At 45.5% G+C, this 25,606-nt stretch overlaps 1 protein-coding gene across 2 annotated transcripts in view; it reads right to left on the reverse strand.

The window, feature by feature from the left end:
* The window catches only part of GTSF1 (gametocyte specific factor 1), a 795,979-nt gene that overhangs the window by 102,944 nt on the left and 667,429 nt on the right, over positions 1 to 25,606 (reverse strand). For both annotated transcript variants that reach the window (XM_069231025.1, XM_069231026.1), the window contains exon 18: positions 257 to 345. In XM_069231025.1, the coding sequence (XP_069087126.1) occupies positions 257 to 345 (89 nt within the window). The remainder of the gene's footprint in view (positions 1 to 256; positions 346 to 25,606) is intronic.

Genomic DNA, 25,606 nt, shown 5'->3' on the forward strand with positions numbered 1-25,606 from the left:
TTATGAAGTGCTTCTGCTTTGACAGGTTTTACTTCACATTTAAATATTAAATCTATTTACTGCACTCAATGTGTGAATACACATCTCAGATGTGGCCCACTGTCATTAAAAAAGAAAACTGATTTCAGTTTGAGGGAATGTTCTACTTCTACAGTTATCGGGTAGTCTTGTGCACAATTTTGATAAAGAACAGGAACTGGTCTATTTTATTTCGTAAGACATATATTCTTTATGTATTACCAAGACACTAACTTACCAGTTTTCCAGCAGTTAGGTTTAGGTCCCCAAGTAAGAGAACTGCTGCTTCCAGCCATTCCATTTGACGTTTGTCCTCCCGGTGTAAGTCTAGGAAAGGAAAAGAGGGAGTGGATAATACAGAGTCTAGAAGCAGCTATGAAAACCAGGCTTCCACTCAAGAATAAACACACAAACCATCAAAACTGCTGTGGTAATGAAGCAATGTGCTTATTTTCAACCATACTGTTCGGCTAGCCAATTTATTTCTTTATTAAAATAGAACAATGAAGTGGTTTAGCTTTGCTGGAAGAATATGTAAATCAAGGTAAATCTTTTTTGAGTTTTGCAGTTCTATTTGTTCAGAAAGAACTGCATAACAGTTGCATTAGCATTATTTAGCGAATTGCGACACTGACCACCTTTAAGAGGTATAGAAAGTCTCAATTCAAGTCAGATCAAATACTATCTATTTGAGTGCAAACCAGTTATTTGATGTATGCACTAGAATTCCGTAGTGATATACCAACCAGTGCCGTCCACCTGCTGTTGCAAAGTGAGCCCTATTTGAATGGTCATCTCCTGTTTTCAATTTTTTTTTAGAATGCTACCTCAAGTGATTGCCTGTGGTTAGATCTGTTTCAAACATTCCTCCCATCACCTTTTGTGTGTTTGATATAATGCCTTAACTGACCAGGTGTATGCCCTGACAGGAGTCTGCTGCTCACAGAGCCACAGGAACCAGGCTACACCAGACTGAAGAGCTCTAATCACTGACAACCCAGTGTTTGGTTACTTGTGTTCTGGTTCAAGGAGCTTCTGGCCTGGCATTTAGGGCTACACAGTTTCTACTGGAGCAACGTCAAGACTGATTAGCATATGATTGGACCTAAACTAAAGTGGCATGGTGAGCAAAAAAACTTGGGGTTTAAATCCTACCCGGAGTGATTGCCAGTAGTTAGACTTGTTGCAAGCATTCCTCCCATCGTCATTTGTGTGTCTGAAGGAAAGTTAATGCAAAGAACTGTAGCACCTAATGTCCCATCCACTATAGTGCCAGCAAAAACGTGACTTGAGGCCTACCTTGTGTAGCCTGACAGCAGCAGCTTGATCCCAAGTTCCCAGACCTGTCAAAATCACCCTTTTGATAGGTAGGAAAACCTGGTTTTAAATATTAAATAAGTCATCCTAAGCAGACCTCTCTGCCTACTAGGTAGGGTGCATAAAATTGAAGTGTCAAGCATCTGTAACATTATGGATGACATGTCCCTTCAGTACATAGAAGCAAAATGACATGGCCACTGGTCAGGCTGAAGCTGGTACATAGGAAAAGTAAACGTATTGAATATGCACTTTATAATTATTGATCTGTACCAGCTACAGAACTGATTCAAATACTTTTTTCTTTTATCTTTAATAAAAATCCAATCCAATGGTAAAGTCAGGTTTGTATTAAACATATGGGAAATGTCTCTGTTAGGAAGTTACCTCTACTCCTCCTGAGGCTGCTGGGGACTAATTTGAATTATTTCTTCAGGAACTGCCCAGCCCGTGCTGGACTTCAATTACATGTGAAAGAGGTGTGAAAACTTTTCCCAGAGCAAATACAATGCCCGGGGAGTAGGGATGTGTTTCCTTCCCCTGGCAGAAAGACCAGTTGAGGTGGGCCTAGTAACCTAATTTACTTTAAAAGTACCTTCCTCGTCACAAGTGAATTTTAGGTGATACTTAGAAAGGCAACAGCTTTTGTCTCCATAGTCAGGCTGGCACCAAGTCCAGTTTGAGCTTCCCCAGAGCCGGTTTTGAGTGACAACAGATGAGTTAACTGCTCATTAGCCTGGTCATATCGCTGGTTGGGCACACAGGCTCCGAACAAAGTGAGAAGGGTTCCTCATCTTTGATTTTGAGAGTGAGGGGCACTGCGGGATTATTTGCAGTAAGGCAAACAAACCACTGAAAAATGTGGGTATGGTTTCCTGCCCCCAGGAACTTTTACCCCATTGTTTAGGGAGTGCCTAAGAGTATCCCCTTCTACAGGCTGGTGAGCCCTGCAAAGCTGCACCCTCACCCAGCCTTCCTCAGAACACATCATGCTCCTGCAAAAGATCAGAAGAGGACTCTATCTTCTGTCTGTGACCAGAGAGAGAAAGGTGGACCTGCTACCTCTTCTACCCAGGACAAAGAAGTGGACTCTGGGGGTCAAGAGCCTGACCTCCTGTGTGGCCACTGGCACACAACAAGCCGCACTATGCCTTTTACTGGGAGTACCCAGGTGCCCAGTAACAACTAGACTTTGCTGTTAGCCTCTGCCTGACACCAGTCAAGTTCCTAAGTGTCCTCCCATTGAGGTCCTAACAGCCTTAAAAGTGTACTCTTTTGGGTTGTTTGGGCACCAGAAGAAAGATTTGAAACTTTGAAACAATTGTGGCAAAAGAAATCTGCAGTTCCACTTCATCTGATTACATTTCAGCATTGTCTTTCTAAGGGCTCCATGTACTTCAGAAAAAAACAAATGGACTTAAATGTTCAGTAGAAAATCTCTAAAGCTCCAGCGCTCCAGTAGGAGCAACCTGCTTTAAGTACCTGGCGTGCTGTTCCACAGGGCCGGCTCCAATTTCAGTAGCAGTTGCTCCAGGGGGATCTTTCTTCTAAAAAAGTGAAAAGTCCCTTTCTGTGTTTAGATTCTTTTTGGCTTCCAGTCTATGTTCGGGACCTTTTGTTATACTGATCAGGGCTCAATTGTGGTTGGCCACAAATCTCACCTAGGTCCTGGTCTACCACTTCCATCAACTATCACTGACGTTTTGTGCTTTTTGGTACTATTTTCAATTAAATGTTTAAAAAAAAAATCATATTGCGGGTTCGCCTTTTGGGATTTTAGGATCAAATCTGTTTATTGTTTTATAAAAATATAAACATACAAAACACCACTCATCGCAGGACAGAAATGAAATATATCAGCACAGTAGCAATATCGTATCTTCATACAAAGGTCTCTCCCATGAGTCCCAAAACCACGTTCTAAGGGACCCCTCAGAGAATCTTCTCCTTGCTGAGCCATGTGCCCACTGGCGATGTCCAATAGTCATCCAGAGTGTCAGTCCCGCAGATGAGAAACACAAACATATAAAAAGTAACATTTCAACAATGCTTCCCTCCAAGAGACCGTGTCATCCTTCTACCTTTCCCCTCCTTAACCCCTACATCATCCAAGCACACTCCCCCTCTAGCAACCCCCCCACACCACTCCAGCCAATGATTCAAATCAGCCTCAAAACTCTCAGGTAGGTCGGGCATGTCAGCTCAGTAAATTCTGCAGAAAGAAGCTGAATAAACGGCTTGCACAATGCGCCCAGATCTTCTACCCGTTGCTGGGAGGCTAATGTAAGTTTCTCCACTGCAAGAATAAACCAGAGCTTCTGGAGCCATGAGACACGAGTCGGGACCCTATCTGTACCCCAGAGAGCTAGAATCAATTCCAACGCTGCATTGAGTGCTAGGGCCATCTGCCTCCCTTTTAGAGATCTTAAAGGAAAAGTAAGAGGATTGGGCAGCCCCAGTAGGATGTACAATGGGAATCTCGGGATCTTAACCTGAAACGCTGCATCTGTATCATCTATAATGTTTTCCCAGTAACAATGTAACTTGGGGCAGTGCCAAAGCAAGTGTACCAGTGTGCCTGTAGCTCCGCACCCTCTCCAGCAAAGATCTATCTTATCATGAACCCATGCGTGCAATCGCGCTGGAGTGTAGTACCAGTAATAGGCGACTTTGTATGATGTCTCTGTCCCTGCAGCACTATATGCTGTATGATGTATTCTATAGAATACGCTGTCCCATTCCTCATCCGAGAGTTCTCTCTCCAGCTCCCTCTCCCATTTCAGCTGACCCTTTGACTTAGGGGGGTGGCCTACTCCTTGCAGAAGGCGATAGAGCTCCGAGATAATTCTCCTATCATCCTTCTTTAGGAACAGCCATTTCTCAAATGGCGTGAGAGGCCTATCCATCAAAGCTCTGTTCGCCGGCAAGAGAGCCCAGGGCCGGACCTGATAATACATCAGCCTATCCACCTCGAATAAGCCATAGGCCTCTTTCATCTGGTCAAAGGATAAAACCCATGTTCGTCAAAAAGGCTTCCCATCCTCCTAAAACCCCCCTCATACCAACGTCTCCAAACGGAGTCCAGGCTCAAAATCAGGGTTCGCACCTATGAGGGTCATCGGGGAGGGGAAAGAAGTCAGCCCTAAACGGCAAGCCACCCTATCCCATACCCGCAGCGTTGTCCCAGTAATCGGGGACGTATAAAGACCTCGAGCCCTATGTCTACGCCAGAGCCAAGGCTCCTTCCAAATATGAGAGCCCGCCACGGCCTGATCTGTAAAACACCAGTGTTTCTCCGTGAGTGGGCGACTCCACTCTACAAGAAAGCGCAGTTGCGCTGGCTGAAAATATCTCAGAAGACACGGGATCGCTAGTCCCCCACTGCACTTGGGGCGGTATAAAACCTGCCACGATAGACGCGCCGGTCGACCCTCCCATATAAATCGCAGGACCGCAGATTGTAGGGTGGCAATCGTCCGGGGGAGTGGAATCAATGGGAGCGCCTGAAATATATATAATATTTTTGGCAAAACTGTCATCTTGACCGCAGCTACCCAACCAAGCCAAGACAGCTTATGTTTCCCCCATAACTCCAGATCCCGCTGTATATCGCTTACCAGCTTCTTGTAATTCAGGCTCACAGTTTTTGCGGCAGACGTCGCTAATTCAACCCCCAGACAGGAAAGGCGCAAGGACGACAAAATAAAGGAATATCGAGCTCTCAAATCTTTCTCATGGTCTGTGCTCAAAAACAGACTAAGGACCTGAGACTTCTGCATATTCACTTTAAATCCCGAAACCTGGCTAAACTCAGCTAATAACTCCTTAAGCACAGGCAAGGAGGTAGCATGCTCCACAAGCGTAAGGATCACATTGTCTGCGTATAGGGTAATAAGATGGTGGTCTCCACCAAATTTCACACCAGAAACCAAGGGGCTGTCTCGCAAGCGCTGCGCAAGGGGCTCCATATGTAGCGCAAACAAGAGGGGAGAAAGGGGGCATCCCTGTCTAGTCCCACGCCCAAACAGAAATGAAGCAGAGAGCTCACCATTGACTCGAACCGCCACTCTAGGGGAGCGATAAGCACATTGGATCCAAGATCTAAAGCCCAGGCCCAGACCAAAGCACTTCAAGACCCGGAAGAGGTATGGCCAATGAACCCTATCAAATGCCTTTTCAGCGTCGATAGAGAGGAAAAGTGCCTCTCTATGAGATCTATTGATTTATCTAGCAGATGCAAAAGCCGCTTTGTTTTATCGCCGCATTGTCAATTTGGAATGAAACCTGACTGATCGGGATCAATAAGACCCAGCATATAAGAATTAAGGCGGAAGGCAAGTATCTCTGTGAATAATTTGGCATCTATGTTCAGAAGCGAGATCGGCCTATACGAAGCACAGTCCTCTGGATTCTTACCTGATTTATGTATAACAGCAATAGAAGCGCCCAGCATACTCGGCGCCAGGATCCCCGTCGTCCGAAAGGAATTAAAAAGTCGTGTGAGTATCGGGGCGAGCTCCACACAAAAGGTCTTATAAAACAACGCCGTGAACCCATCTGGGCCGGGGGACTTCCCATTCTTCAGGCGGGAAATTGCCATAACTTCTTCTGGCCTTATCTGCTGGTCTAATAACATCGCCTCCCTCTCCCCAAGAGGAGTGATTGCTATGCCCTCTAAGTAAGAGTCCAGGGCCGCATCGTCCCGCTCATCCGCCGCATATAAACCCCGGTAAAACCCCGCATAGGCCTCAGCAATCTGATCACTCGCACAGGCCACTTCACCGGAAGTGGAACAAATCAATTTAACTGTCAATGCCGCACGTTGCGCTCGCAACCGGTGCGCTAATAGCTTTCCACATCTATTGCTCCCAATATAATATTTGTGCTTAAGACGTACTGCTGCGTACTCCGCTCTAGCCCAGTCTAGTTGCTTCAGCTGCTGCCTTGCCTTCTCTAACTCTCGCCAGATTCTGGGGGCACCAGTCGATTTATGGGAACGCTCCAGGACAGCCACTCTCTGCTCTAACTTCTCTCTCACCTCTCTCCTCGCTCTATTATCCCTCGCAGACAATGCCATAACCTCGCCCCGCACTACTGCCTTCAACGCCTCCCAGACAGTCTCCATGGAGGTGCTGGCGTCATCATTAAAAACAATATAGTCTGCAATCGCACGCCGAAACGACTACACCGCTGACACACTCTGCAGCAAGGACCAAAGCTGCCTAGGGAACCATCGTGAATGCATGCGAAACGTATCTTTGTGTAACAAGTGGGTCTCCTGTAATAGGCAAATGTGACTCCCAGATTTCTCTAGACCTGACAGGATCGCTAGCCGCTTGGTTGGGTTGTTAAGCCCCGAACATTCAAACTTATACACTTAACTGTCATATCGTCGCAGGGAGAGGGTCATCCAGGGGAAAAGAGCAAGGGGCTGCTCCGCCAACACCACTCCTAGACCGGACTCCCAGGGAAGCACACCAACAAATAACCATTGCGCACAAAAGGTGCTCACAACCATAAAGTCCTCTCAGTCGCATCTCCAAAGAGGAAAAAGTCCTCACTGGGCCGTGAAATCCCCACAAGTTCACCAGCTAGGCCCGTCCACCCCGCCGCCCAGGCCCCTCCTTGACAGCCCATAGGCAAGCAAATAAGCGACCCAGTACTAAACAGCCGCCCTCAGACGCCCCAGTCTTAAATGTTGGTCCCAGCTGCTACATTGCTCACTGCCGACTGCCGCTCCCATAGTTGCTCCGACGCGGTAGGTCACTGTCGTTTCCTCCTTCTCTCCTTTCTCCTCCAGCTCGGACGGTCCTCTCCGCTCGGGCCCGGCTTCGCACCCAGGTCCTGGCCACCTTCCCCCAGGCCCAGGATCCGGTTCACCTCCGATATGGACTTCACTTGATGGAGCTGCGCCTCCCAGCGAAAGATAAGGCGGAATGGGTGGCCCCAAGAGTATGACACATCCTGTGCTCGCAAATGTTCCGTAATAGGCTTAAATTCACGCCACCGCTGCAAAGTCCGTGCCGAAAGGTCCTGAAATAATTGAAGCTGGAGCCCTCTAAATTGGATCTGTGGCAAATTGCGTGCTTGTTGCAATATACTGTCCTTGAGCCCATAGTTGTGGACGCAAGCCAGGATATCCGGAGGGCGATCCCCATCACCTCAAGCCCGACCCACCCGATGCACTCTATCAAGCGTAATCTCTCAGGACTCCTCCACGACAAGAACTGAACGGAATAACTCCACCACGAACTCTCCGATGTCCTCCTTCTCAGCCCCAGACGGTGCTCCTCTAATGCGGATATTTTGCCTGCGTGACCGGTTCTCTAGGTCCTTCACCGCAAGCTGAAGGAGATCCTGTTGCTCCCGCAAGCGAATGCATTCTTGCTGGAGATCCACCACCTCCTCTCCCCAGGAGATTTCACCATCCTCAACCTGTGCCACCCGATCGCCTAGGGAGGTGACCTCTGCTTTCTGCTCTTTTACCTCGTGGAAAATGTCCCTTCGAAGCTCTTGGAGATCACTCCGGAGCGAGTCGAACAGGGAGGCAAGAAAGCCCCTCGTAACCGGGGCCCCTTCATCCTCTTCCACCTCGCCCCTCTCCTCTGGAGATCTTGCAGCAGGTGGCCCCTCAGGAGCCCCGCTCGTCACCGGGCGAGCCCCGGTGAGCAGGTCTCTAACAGTCCGTTCCCGCTTGCCTTTAGCGGCCGACATCACTCCAGCTCCCTCACTGCATCGTGCGTCCAGCTCAAAGCCTCCTCAAAATTACGTCCGCAGGTCGGGCCACCCTAGGCCCACCGAAGTCGCCAGCCACCACTAACCTCTCCTTTCACTGGCAATGTACATCACTTCTCCACCGCTCCTTGTGCCTCGGCGTCAACAGGGTCCACCGCGGGCTGCCTGCACCACCGATCAATGGACCCAGGGTCCCGCGTCACCAAGGGCCGCTCTTCACCTCGATCCAGCTGCCCATCAATGTACCGGCAGACTCGTTTCCCCAGCCAGGGGCCTAGGCCCTGCAGCCCTCCAACGCTCCGCACCACGTCAGTAGCACAACACAGCCCCCGCCGAGCACCAGCAGCGCGGCGCCCTCCTGGGCCACTGCCGCACCTGTCCTCAAGGCCGTCAGGCACAAGGGCCGCCACGCGGCCCGAACCACCGCAAGCTGCGCCCGCCTGCTGCAGGCGCCGGCACTGGCCACGCGGCTCCACCCTCCCGCTTGGCGGTTCCGCAGGCGCCCCGGGCCCCCTAGGGCACCCTGCCGTCTGGGCCGTCAGACGCGATCCCCAAGCCGCCCAACTTCACCCCAACTGGGGCCGCAGAGCCGTGTCGGAGGCCTGGGCGGCGGAGCACGGACAAACACGTCCGCTCACGCCGCCATCTTGGCCACGCCCCTCCTTTTTGGATTTTAGGCATCATTACAAAGCTGGCTATCCTAGGTCCACCGTTGTCCCCACCAGGAACATTGTTTTTGACGTGGTGCTGACGGTTGGGGTTGTAACCAGCCAGAGCTATGTGCAGCCTAGCTAATTACAACCCCACTTTCCACCAGCCTTTTCATGGTGGGGGCCCGCCATGAAAATGCTGGTGGAAAGCCAGCACTGGGGGCTACAAGGGGTGCTCTTGACTGTACATGCCCATGGATGGGCAGTGCAGGGGCCCCCTACCCAGCACCCTTGGAATGGGCATTGTTTGCTTTGCATACAGTGCGCATTCCAAGGTTGCTGGTCTCCTCCCTCTGTGCTACAGTATAGGACTCGCCTCCTTTAAGGGAGCTGAGTCCTATATCGTAGCACTGGTCCCGCAGACTGACCAATGGGAACGTGTATTACAATGTTCCTGCCAGTCAGCGCGGCAGGAACACTGTAATATGCTCTGGGGGGGACATCACCGCCATGGCGGTCGGGTCCTCCCGGTGAGTTTGGGTGACCCGCAATGGGACTGCCAAACTCATATTGAGGCCCTCAATCATTTTGATCTTATTTACTCAAATTTTCTCTTGCTATTTTATTGCAATTTTTATGACTATCTGTATACACTGCTTAAGTAGTTTACAGATTGCCTTTGATTTAAGCTTGACTGCTTTTAGTTACATTACCAGCGAATGAGCACAGTTTTTTTTAATTTTTTATTTATAGTAGGTGGTGGCCTTACCCTTTGATGTGATCACTAATCAACCCCAAATAAAGATCTGCTTTCCTACACCTACACTTTTGATGCCATTCATGTTGACTGCCTTCATTTGTTCTGACACTCCTTAAATCCCTTTAACTAGCCTTCAAAGCACTCATTAATTTATATACTGCTGGTGTTTACCCATGGAATCTTCTATCACAAACTGGTGAAATGGCATCAGCATTTCAGTTAGTTATATTGTAGCTGCCAGTTGTTGGGTTTGTTGGGGTATAGGGAGGGAAGTTAATTAAATAGTAAATAATACATTATTATTTTGAAATTATTAATCAATTGTTAATTATGTAAATTGATTTTTCAATTTTTTTTATTTACTTTTGAGGTACGGGTTGTTGGGTTTGTAGAGGTATGAGGGGAACAAACTAAATAATTGATTAATTATAAATGTCTTTATAATTAATTGTTAATCATGTAAATTGTGTAATTATAATTTTTAAATTTAGACATGTTTAATGTGCTAATATAATTTGGGAATTTAATAAAAGAATTAAATAACTTTCTTATATTATTTAAAAAAAATGCTCATTTTAATTGTTCTTTTAATGTATAAATTTAATTTTATGTTAATAGTTTTATAATTTTATGTAATTAATACCTGTATTAAAATAAGGTATGTGATTGAAGTGAAGTACTTTCCTTACTGTTGCACCAACTGGAATGGGAATAGTAAATGTTGCCCTTCCTGAGTTCAATGACTTCCCTACTGTAGCACTGACTGGAGTGGGAATACAAATGTACCCACTCCTGAGTCCAACGCTTCACCTCCTGTTACACCAACTGGTGTGGGAATGGTACATTTTACCCCTCCTGAGTCAAACGCTTTCTCAACTGTTGCTGAGACTCGATTGGGAATAGTAAAATCGAACCCCTCCTGAGTCCAATGCTTTCCCTACTGTCGGACTGACTGGAGTGGGAATAGAAAGTTTTACCCCTCCTGAGTCCACCGCTTTCCCTACTGTTGCATAAACTGGAGTGGGAACATTACATTTTAGCTCTCCTGATTTTTCCGTACTGTTGCACTGACTGGAGTGGGAATAGTAAATTATACCTCTCCTGAGTCCAACGCTTTCCCTACTGTTGCACAGACTGGAGTGGGAATATTATATGTATTAAATCTTAGAAATGTACAGTTTTGCTTTGTGAGAAAGTAGCCTCTTTCTAGCCTTGTTACCCCCACTTTTGGCCTGTTTGTGAGTGTATGTCAGGGTGTTTTCACTGTCTCACTGGGATCCTGCCAGCCAGGGCCCAGTGCTCATAGTGAAAACCCTATGTTTTCAGTATGTTTGTTATGTGTCACTGGGTCCCTGCTAGCCAGGACCCCAGTGCTCATAAGTTTGTGACCTACATGTATGTGTTCCCTGTGTGATGCCTAACTGTCTCACTGAGGCTCTGCTAATCAGAACCTCAGTGGTTATGCTCTCTCATTTCTTTCAAATTGTCACTAACAGGCTAGTGACCAATTTTACCAATTTACATTGGCATACTGGAACACCCTTATAATTCCCTAGCATATGGTACTGAGGTACCCAGGGTATTGGGGTTCCAGGAGATCCCTATGGGCTGCAGCATTTCTTTTGCCACCCATAGGGAGCTCTGACAATTCTTACACAGGCCTGCCACTGCAGCCTGAGTGAAATAACGTCCACGTTATTTCACAGCCATTTTACACTGCACTTAAGTAACTTATAAGTCACCTATATGTCTAACCTTTACCAGGTAAAGGTTGGGTGCTAAGTTACTTAGTGTGTGGGCACCCTGGCACTAGCCAAGGTGCCCCCACATTGTTCAGGGCCAATTCCCCAGACTTTGTGAGTGCAGGGACACCATTACACGCGTGCACTACATGTAGGTCACTACCTATGTGTAGCTTCACAATGGTAACTCCGAATATGGCCATGTAACATGTCTAAGATCATGGAATTGCCCCCTCTATGCCATCCTGGCATTGTTGGCACAATCCCATGATCCCATGGGTCTCTAGCACAGACCCGGGTACTGCCAAACTGCCTTTTCAGGGGTTTCACTGCAGCTGCTGCCAACCCCTCAGACAGGTTTCTGCCCTCCTGGGGTCCAGCCAGGCTTGGCCCAGAAAGGCAGAACAAAGGACTTCCTCAGAGAGAGGGTGTTACACCCTCTCCCTTTGGAAAATGGTGTTAAGGCAGGGGAGGAGTAGCCTCCCCCAGCCTCTGGAAATGCTTTTATGGGCACACATGGTGCCCATTTCTGCATAAGCCAGTCTACACCGGTTCAGGGACCCCTCAGCCCTGCTCTGGCACGAAACTGGACAAAGGAAAGGGGAGTGACCACTCCCCTGACCTGCACCTCCCCTGGGAGGTGCCCAGAGCTCCTCCAGACCTCTGCCATCTTGGAAACAGAGGTGCTGCTGGCACACTGGACTGCTCTGAAAGGCCAGGGCCAGCAGGTGACGTCAGAGACTCCTTCTGATAGGCTCCTTCAGGTGTTGCTAGCCTATCTTCTCTCCTAAGTAGCCAAACCCTCTTTTCTGGCTATTTAGGGTCTCTGCTTTGGGGATTTCCTTAGATAACGAATGCAAGAGCTCATCAGAGTTCCTCTGCATCTCTCACTTCACCTTCTGCCAAGGAATCGACTGCTGACCGCGCTGGAAGCCTGCACAACTGCAACAAAGTAGCGAAGACGACTACTGCGACTCTGTAACGCTGATCCTGCCGCCTTCTCGACTGTTTTCCTGGTGGTGCATGCTGTGGGGGTAGTCTGCCTCCTCTCTGCACTAGAAGCTCCGAAGAAATCTCCTGTGGGTCGACGGAATCGTCCCCCTGAAACCGCAGGCACCAAAAACTGCATCACCGGTCCTCTGGGTCTCCTCTCAGCACGACGAGCGAGGTCCCTTGAATCCAGCAACTCTGTCCAAGTGACTCCCACAGTCCAGTGACTCTTCAGTCCAAGTTTGGTGGAGGTAAGTCCTTGCCTCCCCACACCAGACTGCATTGCTGGGAACCGCGTGTTTTGCAGCTACTCCGGCTCCTGTGCACTTTCCGAGGGAATCCTTTGTGCACAGCCAAGCCTGGGTCCACGGCACTCTAACCTGCATTGCACGACCTCCTGAGTTGTCCTCTGGCGGCGTGGGACTCCTTTGTGCAACTTCAGGTGAGCACCATTTCACTCCACTTTGTAGTGCCTGTTCCGGCACTTCTGCGGATGCCGCCTGCTTCTGAGAGGGCTCCTTGTCTTGCTGGGCGCCCCCTCTGTCCCCTGACGCAATTAGCGACATCCTGGTCCCTCCTGGCCCACAGCAGCATCCAAAAACCCCAACCGCGAGCTTTGCAGCTAGCAAGGCTTGTTTACGGTCTTTCCGCAGGAAAACACTTCTGCACGACTCTCCACGGCGTGGGACATCCATCCTCCAAAGGGGAAGTTTCTAGCCCTTGTCGTTCTTGCAGAATCCTCAGCTTCTACTGTCCAGTAGCAGCTTCTTTGCTCCCACAACTGGCATTTCCTGGGCATCTTTTGGACTCATGACTTTTGGACTTGGTCCCCTTGTTCTACAGGTACCCTCGTCTGAAAATCCATTGTTGTTGCATTGCTGGTTTTGGTCTTTCCTGCAGAATTCCCCTATCACGACTTCTGTGCTCTTTGGGGAACTTTAGTGCACTTTGCATTCACTTTTCAGGGTCTTGGGGTGGGCTATTTTTCTAACCCTCACTGTTTTCTTACAGTCCCAGCGACCCTCTACAAGGTCACATAGGTTTGGAGTCCATTCGTGGTTCGCATTCCACTTTTGGAGTATATGGTTTGTGTTGCCCCTATCCCTATGTGCCCCCATTGCATCCTATTGTAACTATACATTGTTTGCACTGTTTTCTAATACTATACTGCATATTTTTGGTATTGTGTACATATATCTTGTGTATATTTGCTATCCTCATACTGAGGGTACTCACTGAAATACTTTTGGCATATTGTCATAAAAATAAAGTACCTTTATTTTTAGTATATCTGTGTATTGTGTTTTCTTATGATATTGTGCATATGACACTAGTGGTACTGTAGGAGCTTCACTCGTCTCCTAGTTCAGCCTAAGCTGCTCTGCTAAGCTACCATTATCTATCAGCCTAAGCTGCTAGACACCTTATACACTAATAAGGGATACCTGGGCCTGGTGCAAGGTGCAAGTACCCCTTGGTACTCACTACAAGCCAGTCCAGCCTCCTACATGCTTATAATGTTTAAAATTATATTACATTTCTGTGTATTTTAAATTAGATTTTGTAATTAGTAATGTTTGTAATATATTGTAAAATGTATATTTTATATTGTTTACTTTTTTTTAGGTGTAATTAAATTGATATGCTTTTGTTAAAACATCTAGTTTACTTTATTTGTGTGTATATATATATATATATACACACACACACGTATATATATATATATATATATATATATATATATATATACACAGACACACCTACTTGTTATACTATTACATGTGGAAAAAACAGTAAATTATAATATGAAATAAAATTATTATTCTAGTAATTGTTTTACATTATATATGTGTAAACACACATGTATGTGCATTTGATAAAAATAAGTATGAATTTAGAAGTATACATATTTATGTTTAAATATACTTAATTTATATTACTGTTACATGTTAATATATTGAAGGTTGACTATTTTTAACTAGATCTTAAAAAACGATTTGTTTTTTTTGTTTTTTCAATATTATTGTAAAATATTTTTTCTCTGATATTTTTGTAGAGGATAACTATATTTTTGTGCTCAATGTTTTTGTCACAATTTTGTATCCAGATATTGTGTCAGTGAACCGTATCTTGAGGGAGCCATTAGTGAGTTTTTAGCATAAAATGCCTTCCATTATGTCCACAATGGATGTGAGAATCCTACACTCCCACCTTTATGGTTCTGTTAGATAAAACAATGATGGCCATGTACCTACTTCTTGCCATTCTGTACTCTCTTGTGAAGGAAGGCATATAAGAAATTAGTTACTTACCTGTACTGATATTTTTGAAGCTTGAAATTCTTCTAGATTCATATGCTTTGCACAATTTTGCTACTTAGCGGTTGAGTCAGCAGGATTCATCATAGAAGGAGCCCCTTTATGGTGTCAGCTGTAAATCCCCCCCCCCACCAATGCCCATGTGCATACCCTCCCTGTTGGACTTTTGTTTCCACTAATGTCCTGCAATGGGAAGGTGGGTAGTGGGATTGTCCCATGTGAATCTAGAAGACTTTCAAACTCCAAAATCAAAATTACAGGTAAGTTTTCTTTTGCAGCGTGAAATCTCTTCTAGATTCACACGCTTTACATAGATTTTGTAGTGATATTACCTATCTTGTGGTGCTGGGTAGAAGAAGGAATTGAGGCAAAAAATGTTTCCAAGTAAAGCTTGTTCAACTTAAAAGCATAGTAGCACCCTTCTTCCTAGTGGTGTATGCCCCTAGGTTAGCGAGCAAGGGTCTGTTTGCTAGTGTGGAATTCAGCTCAACAGTCCGTACTATGCACCTAGAAATGGTATTCTTATATATGACTGTCCCTAGATCCTGAGCTGAAGTCCCATAAAGAACAACTATGTTCTGATATTGTGTGTTAACTGCATGTAATACATAACAGTCCTGCTAACATTCAATGTTTGTAGGTTCCTTTGTGCTGCATTTGGAGGCTGATACAGTGGTAGTTTGGTTTATATGAAAAGGTGAGGTGACCTTTGATAGGAATTTTCAGTGTGTCCTCTATATTACTTATCTTTGTCTATGGATATGTATGATTCTTGTAGCATTAGAGCTTGTATTTGACTCACTCTTTTTAATGATGTGACAGCTACAAAGAACACCATTTTCGAAGTGAGATGGGTAAGAGTGCAAGGGTGTGTTCATTAACCCTGTTAACACTAGGCTATGATTAAATTTCAGGGGAGGTACCTCCCTGGCAGGAAAAAAAACTATTTGCTCCTCCCTCATGAACCTTTTGATCAGTGTATCGGTGGAAGTCAATAAATGCTTTGTGCATATAGCCCTTTTATGTAAGCAGCAATGGCTGACAACCTGACACATTTCAGTGAAGCACAGGAAAGTTTACATTACTTGACTATGACTGTGTCCTGATGGAGTATGTATTGCATTTTTTTATTTTGACACAATGTGATGTATCTCTTCCTCTTCAAAGTGTACCATTTTCTAGTGGTTGGTCTCCATGCTTTCCTAATGGTACATGTTATAGCCTTTGGCAGCTTTAAGTGTTTGAAATCTCCTATTTCAGGAAACATGCCTTCAACTGCATTTCACCAGGAAGTAGCTGGAGTACCTTTCCTTGCAGCATAGTGTCCCTGTGCATGGGAATTTGGACCTACTGGTGTTTCGACGATTGCTGTAGGTGTGAAAACCATAGTTAACGAAGCCACTTTGAAGCAGTGAGAATCATTGTTATGTTGGAGCTTTGGAACTTCTCTAGAACAGCTGGGTCCACTCCAAATATCCTGTACCAGCTTATAGATGGGGCATTCCCTAACAATTGAGAATGGTAGTGACTGGATGCAAACTATTGGCATTTTGAATTTTCTGGATGTCCCCACTGTTGGAATAGTGAGTCTACGATAGACTGCTTTGCCTCCCAGTCCTGTGTGTAACCTGTTAATCTGCTTAGCCTGCCAGCATGTATGTTTTTCACTCCTGGGACATAATTTGCAATTAACAAAATGTCCTTTGAAATGGCCTATTTCCAAATGTTGTGGGCCATTTGTGACAATGTGTATGATACTCTCCCACCTTGCTTATTTATTTAAAAAAAACTTCACTGTTGTGTTACCAGCATCTGTACAGTTTTTCTCCACACCTGGCTCTGGTAGGCCTTCAGTGCTGGGAAGATTGTCTTCAATTCTAGAAAGTTGAAGTGTCTTCTCATATCTTGTACTGACCACAACTCCCTTATCTTCAGGGGTGGCTCCTTTCCTATGGTGAAGAAGCATTGCCCCACTGGTTGTGCTTTTCTGCTTCTGGCACAGCCAAGCAGTGCAGGGAGGGGTGTGGCTGGGCCACAGAAAGTGAGAGGGGGAGGGGAGAGTGCACCTAAGTGCACATGTGTTTGGCAGGCTGTCTGAGGCCGGCCAAAAACACTGGCATACTTAGGTTTCTTCAGCCCGGCTGTGTTTAAAAGCAGGGATGGAGAAACTGCACAGATCCAAGGGCTGTATCTGAGCGACAGTCACTGCCACTCAGACCAATCCTGACACTGCTTTCATGCAAGGTTTTGCATGAAAGCAGCGCCAGGATTGCTAGGGAGTCTGTGTTGGTGCCCCAGAGAAGCGCAAGACGGCTGTAGGGACGGAGGCAAGGTAAGTGCTTTTTTACATTTATTTTTACCTCTTCTCCGTCTCTCCTCTTCCCCTTGAGTTATGTGGCAGCCGCCACTGCCTATCTTTAGTGCCTCCATTTGAGCCCCCGAAAACCTACTAGTGAAGCGTCCATGTTATTTGTGGCTTGTGATAATGGTGACTTGAAGGATCTTCTTTTGAGCATGTTCACTATGTTCCACCACCTCAGTTCTTTGTTGACTTTACCTGTTACAACCACTAGATTCTCCTAAGTGCCTGTTGCCTGAGCCCACTGATTGTTCATCCACTCTTCTACTGATCACATGTGTAGTCTTGAGTTGGGAATGAGCTGGATGCAGGAAGTCATCATCTGGAGATGGTTGCAGGAAGCCATCATCCCAAAGAATTTCATTACTGCCCTTACCGTCAGATTGTGACGCCTGGTAGAGGCAAATCTGGGGTAACATAGACTGGACCCTACATATAGTTGGGCATGCCATTGCCAATTGCCTGTTGAGTTCTACCCATGAAAACATTTCCTTGTTTCTTGAGTGGGAGATGATTTTCCCCAGTTTACTGTGTTTAGGATGTGTAGCAGTGATACCACCTTTTTAATGTTGACTTGGCATATGGGAGTGTTTGCTTTTACTAACCAATCACCTCAGAAGGGGTAATCATGTATGGCTTGCTTTCTGAGGTGTGCTAGGACCACTGCCAGTGCTTTGGGAGCAGACTATTCCGAATGGCAAGACTTTAAATTGGTAATGTTCTCTTCATTACAAACCCAAGATACTGCTTGCATGCTATGTGACTGGGGATGTGGAAGTAGGTGTCTTTGAGGACTACAGTAGCTTGAAAGTCCCCCCTGTCTAGCAAGGAGACAACATCTTGTAAGAATGTCATTCAAAATTTCTGTCTTTTTGTACCCATAAGGTGAAGATCTAGAATAGGCCACATTGTCAGGTCTTGCCTTGGCACTAGGAAGCAGACTGAGTACACACCTGTGTTTCTTTACTTTTGCAGCATTTTATAAGTTGCATTCTTTGACAATAGCTAGTGCACTTCTTTTTCCTAGGACTTGTAACTGGGTGTTTTAGTAATGCTTTGGGCTATTTTAGTGGCGTAGGTATAAAGTTCATGGAATACCCATGACAAAAAATATTTACAACCCACTACCCTGTGGAAATGGTTCCCCAGTTTTTCAGAAACTCCTTTATCCACCCCCATTCTGGCCTGTTGTGTGTGTGGAGGAAGAGGTGTCTGAGTCACTTGAAGGAGCTAGAGACAGTTCCTCAGGGGGTGTTTGCCTTTTGTTTTACTCCTATCCCCAAACAAAAGGGCTTAGGCCATTGGGTAACCCAGGAATTGGCTGGTCCCTGGTGGTTTCTGTCTTTGGGTGCTAAGACTATGCTTCCCTTGATCACTTCACTCTGGAGGGTTTCCTGTTTTGAATGTGGGTCTGTAAACTTGGAGTGCTCTCACTGCCTTTTCAGTTTCATTTGCCTTTTTCACTTCTTCCAGAGTTTGGTCCACCCCTGGTCTCAAAAGTGGATTCTATTGGAAGGTCTTATCAATAATACTGGGCTACACCTCCAATTTAAAACTTGAGATAAGCAACCTCACTCGCCTCTTCATGACCATCCGCATAGCTAGTTGCTTGTCTGCAGCATCAAAGGCCAACTATAGGAAGGTTTTACCCCTCAATTATACTTTTTACTCTTTTGTGGTATCCTTCTGGGTGTTGTGAAATAACTTCTTCCATGCCCTTCTAGTATTGGCGGGAATCCCAGTTTAATAAGGAGTTTGAGCTAACAATTCTCCACTGTGTGGCAGCATCTGTCTCCATGTTCCTTTTGTTTTCTTTCTGGCAGGCACCCATGGATGAAGGAGACATGGCCCTCTTCCTCTATGTGGAAGCAATAAGTGATTCTGGCGCAACATGCCCCTGGATGTACTTTGGGTCTTCAGTGAAAACCCTGCATTTCTTTTCTAAGCAATGGTAACTGCTTTTGCCACTGCCGGCTTCGAGAAAACTTCCTTACCCAGCTGTATGATGCTGGGGAGCATCAAAATTGCAGGTTCTTTTTATAACCTGAACTTAGTGTTTCCAGGAGAAAACTATGTATATTCTTTCCTTTCTCCATCTCCATTTCCATTTCCACTCTGAAGGAATCTATTTTAAGGGATATGGTTCTATCTCCTCCTGAATTGAGTCTACCTTGACATCTAGCCACAACATTTCTTTCTGTGAGTTGTTGAACCCTTCAGGATCAGTGCTGAAAACACACTCCTTGTGTGTGTCCTTAACTGCTGGAGCGTTTCTTCCTGCTCTGTAGAGATGAACGTCTGTGTTTACTTTTTAACCCCTAATGGTCTTGCTTCCTTATGAGGAGTCATGAGGAAATTCGATTTTTAATACGATCGTATCGACCCGCCATTTTGTGGCCCGCCGCCATTTTATGTTGCCTTCACTCAGGCAGCACAGCGAACGAAGTCCATTCTGCCTTTTCTGCTTATTCTGCAACATGGTGTTCAAAACAGCCTTCTGCCTCTATCTTTACAAGGCTGGTATTAAGGTCTGACCGAGTACACTAATCCCTGTCTGGTTTTCTAATCCTTGTTTCAACTATCTGTAGGCTCACACTATTCTCCGCCGATCTTATCTTATCGTCTGGCCTTCGCTGTCCTTTGCTAGTATTCTCTCATTTCACAACTGTCCTCCAAACGCACACAAACTTATCGCACCACATGCAACTTCGTTGTGGATCGGTTAATGAATTAGTTCAAGGGAGGGGTGACAAACACAGCTGGAGGGGAGGCAACCTTAAGTCACTTGATACTTTGTTTTCCAATTCCTTCTATTGGTGCTGTCTTGTTTTCCGACATTTCTATTGGCTCTGTTCTATCTTTACATTATTCTTACTGGCTCCTTTCTATGTGTTCTGGGAGTGTATGTAGTTGATAAATGGTTTTTATACGGTATATAAGATTGTGCGCCACAAAGTAAAGTGGCAGTCTCCTGAGAACATACCTTGTGTACTTCTTGGACAACTGTACTAGCTTCAGCTAATAAAATCTGATCTTTTACGCCTGACAGAGTGTCCCGTGTCTCTGTTAGTTGAGGCAGGTGAATCCAAGGAGATTTCAGGCGTACCCTGCGCCGCCAGGCCCATAAAGTTCTGGTTCTTCAACTGGCGCCCAACGTGGGGCGGCTTCAGCGGTACCGGTTCTGCCTGAAGGTCGTGAGGAACCCCGCAAGAAAATTCTGGAGGAATCGCGAGCCACGTCAAGCGACCCCTGTATGTCGAAGTGGTCCGAAGGTCTTTTTCAGCGCGGTTACTCCTTCCTGACGGCTACTGACGACTGCTGCCCTGACTGCCGCCCTGCCTTGGCCCTTTCTTTGATGATGTATGGTAAAGCGAGACGATAGACGGGCCTCTGTTGGTGTAAGAAGACATCCTTAGTTAAGTATTTGGTGGGTCGCGCCCACAAATTTTGGTCTTTGTCTTGTCCTTAGGTCCTTAGATTTGGCCATTGCAGTGGCCAAAGCCGAGGGGTAAGTGCATTTGTGCTGTGTAAACTGAAAGTTTTACCCCCTTGATGTTTGTGAACAGCCAGTAAAAATCGTGAGATGTCTGGTCTGACTAAGTTTGGAAAACTTTGTTGCTTTGGTTGTAATAGGGACTCCCAGCTTGAGGACTCCTGTCCGATTCCTTCGGTTGGAACTCCCACATATGAGCTCTATTCTAAACATGGTGTTGGTCCTATTGCCTTTAATAAGACATGGACCCGATATACAAAGAAAGATGGTGTTTTAAAATGGCCAGAAAATGGTAGTTTCGAAACTGATGTGCTAGATAATTTAGAAGCAACGTTATTTAAAAGAAAAGCCCGGCCGGCAATGTTTGACTCTTTTCGCCTTTGGCGTAAGGAAGCCAAACAGAGAGAAATTAAACAAGCGAAACGAGATAGGAAAACACAGGGAATGACGATTATACAGGCTGCTCAGCAATTCAAAGATGATGAAATAGATAATGCAATGGAAATTTCAGACAGACAGCATCGAATGGCAATAGATAAATGCTATCCGACGTTGCCTATCTCTTCCCTTGATAAGAGAAAAGATTTTGAGGAAGATTCCTTAATGTCCCACTTATTGAAATTGCCTCCGCCCTATGTACAAGGTGCTAATGCACCCCCGATGTTACAGCCTGTTCAGCCGCCAGTTGTGCTTCCGCCTGCTCCAGCTTTTCCACATTTGCCTCCTCAAGTATTGCCTATGCCAGCTTTGCCTTTAACTCCTTTGCCTTCTGCTCCTTTGGCAATTCCTAATGCTCCTTTAGTTAATTCACCTAATACCTTGTCCCCTATCCTTATGTCAAATTCTCCATCTATGCGTAAGCGATTTGCAGATACTGTCTCTGGTCTCTTATCACCTTTCTTTGAAGCTTTAAATGTGTCTCCAGCTTTTTCTCGAAGACAGTCTCGTAGTCAATTCCCAGACTCCGAAGAGCGAGAAAAATTGGACTCACTTGCTTGTAGATGGATCAAGAAGGGTCCTCAATATAGTACGTCTGATATTATGTCCACCTTTCTGCAATGGAATGCACCTACGCAGAGATATGTTTTTAAAGTTATGTGCGATACTCTCGCTAAAGAATGGGAGGATATGAATTTGGGTTCGGTCCCACAGGATCTGTTAGATGTTCAGGCTGACTTTGACAAAGGACTTATTGTGGGTCCTAAGGTTGAAAACGCTGTCAGAACACTTATTTCTTTCAGATCCCTATTGTTCTCACAGACTTTTCCTGATTCTGATCCTTCAGTTAGGACAGCACTGAAAAACTATCCCATGAGAGAGGTTTCTCCAATATGGAAGGAAGAAGTTGCAGCAGCAGGTGCTAATCCAGCTATTCCTGCGTATTTTCAGCGCATATGGATACATGTCCCCTGGAAAAGGTCTGAAGTTTTAGCACTTAAACAGTCACTACCAGATCCACGCAAAAATCCTGCTGGTTACTATAAAGAGTTGTCGCAAACAGTTGATGCATGTACTATGAATCTAGCAGATATTGACATGTTGATGGGAAATGTAGTTCCACAGACAATATGGGCTAAAATTCGTAGAGAGGATCACGCTCAAGAATTAGGCGGCGATTGGAACGCTATTATTGCCGCAGATAGAGGTCAAGTAGGTGGTGCAAAGCCCGACGCTTTGATCTCAGAACTCCCTGGTAGGATTATTACATTAATGAAAACAATGATGCCTGCTTTGAGAGTTAATTGGGATAAGCTAGCAGCATGTAAACAAAAGAAAGATGAAAGTGTTTCCGATTTCTTTACCCGATTCGAGGAGACATTCATTGATCACAGTGGTCAAGATATGGCTACAGAAGGGGGACAGCGATTATTTGTGGATAAGTTCGTATATAACTTGCTTCCTGAACTATCACACAAGCTAAAAGACTCCGAGAGTTCATGGGCAGTTTCTTCTTCCGCCCAGATATTGGCTACTGCACAATATTATGAAAATAGAGACAAAGAAGAAAGGGAAAAACAAGAGAAAAAGACGAAAGAATTAAAAACTAAAGTTCTCTTGCAACAGGCTTATCCTCCTCGTTATGTTCAGCCTCAGTTTCAACAGCCTCCGCAGTTTCAGAGGTTGTATCAAAAGCCTGAACCATTCATTCCAAGACCTTTGCTAGGTCCCAATCAATGTGCTTATTGTAGGGGGGAAGGTCATTTTAAGAACAGTTGTCCGGCATTGTTGCAGCGTAATGGAGCAACATCTGCTTCACGAGGTCGTGGTGGTCTTCAGTCAGCAAATAGAGGTAGAGGTCGAGGTGTGTTAACCCAAGAGCAGCGTTCTTTTGTTCCTCCAAATTCCGGAAATTACTTTGACCAGCAAAATGTTAGGTTTACACAGTATTACAGTGAGGATCAGTATATTGAAGGAGGGAATGAAAGTCTTCATTTTGAATAGGACAGCCATGGACAAAGTAAGGGGGTTACGTCAATTCCAGTGGATCAGAATGGACCTTATGTTAATGTCACTACAATGGGTGTTTCAGAGCCATTTCTTTTAGATACTGGTGCCATGAGAAGCTCTATCATTCATTCTAAACTCCCTGGCGCATCTTTGTCTGGCTTAACGAATGTATCTGTAGGATTTTCTGGCGCCCCTGTTCGCAATCCAGTTTCTTGCCCTTTGCCTGTTTCAATAGGCCCTTATGATTTAGAAGCTCCGCTTCTTCTGACGAATGGTTGTGGTGAAAATCTGTTGGGTTTAGATCTATTAAAAAGAATGCATGCTACGATATATTGTTCACCTTCTGGTGTATACCTCACTCTAGGACAGAAAATGACTAGTCCAATGTACTTATCAAAAGATCAATTCCCACCTGAATTGCTTTCTCTTCCCGAAACGCTTTGGGCTACGGGTCCGAATGACGTTGGTTGTCTTGAGATCCCACCTTATGTTGTTACTCTTAAGCCCAATGCTGAAATGCCACGTATTCCGCAATACAGAATCTCTACTGAAGGTGAGAAAGCACTTCTGGAAATTGTCCATGATTTGATTCAGAAGGGTGTGGTTGAGGAAACGAGAGGAAATACATGTAACAGTCCTGTTCTTCCGGTTCTTAAACGCACTGATCCTTCTCAGCCTCCTGTTTATCGTTTTGTAATTGATCTTCGGGAGGTAAACAAGATTGTCGTACCGCAGTTTCCTGTAGTCCCAGATATCACTGGTCTGTTGACGATGATACCTTCTACAGCGACTTGGTTTTCAGTTATTGATCTAAAGAATTCTTTCTTTAGTATTCCCATCGCCGAAGAGAGTAGAGATATTTTTGGTTTTTCCCTCGGAGGCCGAAGCTTCCGGTTTAAACGCGCACCTCAAGGTTATTGTGAAAGTCCCTCTATTTACAGTCAAGCTCTAAAATGTCATCTTGATGCCTTTTCCTTACCGTCCGGTGCCGCTCTCATTCAGTACATGGATGACTTATTAGTTGCCGCTGATTCAGAGGAGATTTGCAAAAACGTGACCGTTGCACTGTTGCGTCATTTGTTTGATCTGAATCACAAGGTTTCTCCTTCTAAATTACAATATGTCTGTCGCGAGGTGACTTATTTGGGTCATCTCTTGTCAAAGGAGGGACGACGATTGACCCCCGAACGAATTCAGGCAATTGCACAAATGTCAGTGCCATCCACACAAAGAGAGGTACGTGCCTTTTTGGGCATTACTTCTTATTGTAGACAGTGGATTCCGAGTTTCTCTTTATTGGCTAAACCGCTGTTGGCGCTAACTTTAAAAGATACGCCTCAGCCTCTTCCGTGGACTGACGAATGTCAGAAGAGTTTTACTGATTTGCGTATTGCTTTGTGTTCTGCTCCTGTATTGGGTACTCCTGATTACAGTAAGCCCTTTACGCTCTATGTCCACGAAAGAGAGGGTTGTGCATTGTCAGGCTTAACGCAGCGTTTTGGAGATCAACAGCGACCATGCGCATATTTCTCAGCTACGTTAGATCCAGTAGCTAAAGCATTGCCTAGTTGTCTTAAGGCGACAGCGGCAGCAGCAATTTCTATTCGACAGTCTGCTGGAGTAGTGCTAGATAATACTCTCATTGTTATGGTGCCACATGCAGTGGATACTTTACTAAATAGGACAAAAACGCAGCATCTTACGAGTGCTCGGTTGTCCGGATATGAGCTGACGCTTTTGGCTAGTCACATACACATCAAACGATGTAATACCCTGAATCCAGCTACTTTGTTGCCTCTTCCAGAAGAGAGAGATGTCTCTGAACAGCATGATTGTTTTCTCCGTACTGAAGAAGAGACTAAGGGTAGAATTGACCTAAAAGACACGCTATTAGTGAATCCAGATGGAACACTATGGGTAGATGGTTCTTGTTTCAAGCTCCCGAATGGAGATACAGTTTCAGCCTACGCTATTACTACTTTGCATACGATTGTGGAGACAGCACGCATTAGACATAATTCAGCTCAGGCAGCTGAATTGATAGCCTTAACTAGAGCGTGTGTGTTATCCAAAGGAAAAAGAGTAAACGTGTAAACTGATAGCCAATACGCTTTTGGTGTAGCGTTTAACTTTGGGCGCTTATGGAAGGAAAGAGGATTCTTTACTTCCCATGGTACTAAGATACAACATGGTCAATTAGTGACTGAACTTCTTGAGTCACTTACAATGCCTACTCAGATAGCGATCGTGAAGTGTAGTGCACACAAAAAGATTGTGGACGATGTTGGTCGAGGAAATGCATTTGCAGATGAGGTAGCGAAAAAGACAGCCAGAGACAACACAAGTCGAATGTATGTTGCAGGTCCCGCAAACTGCGTAAGAGAAAAGGGAATGTGTGAAGATACAGTAGAGAGTGTGAAATCAATTCAAGGAGAGGCTACGGAGAATGAGTTGAAAAAGTGGAAGGAAAGTACAGGAATGTTAGATGAGATGGGATGTTGGGTTGAATTATCAGAACATCAACGTTGGCTGTTACCAGATGCTTATGTACTACCTGTAGTTACTATGGCACATGGTCCAGCTCACCTAAGTGCAAAAGGAATATGTAAACTTCTGGCTCCAGTGTGGCAAAATGAGGGGATCCCAAAGTGTGCAAATAATGTAGTAAAACATTGTATTGTTTGCTTGATGTACAATCCGGGAAAGGGAACCCCAACTCCAGCAGGTCATTTTGCTCCTCCAACATATCCATTTGAGGTGTTGCAGATCGATTATA

The sequence above is a fragment of the Pleurodeles waltl genome, chromosome 4_2, assembly GCF_031143425.1.
Source record: "Pleurodeles waltl isolate 20211129_DDA chromosome 4_2, aPleWal1.hap1.20221129, whole genome shotgun sequence".
NCBI lineage: Eukaryota > Metazoa > Chordata > Amphibia > Caudata > Salamandridae > Pleurodeles > Pleurodeles waltl.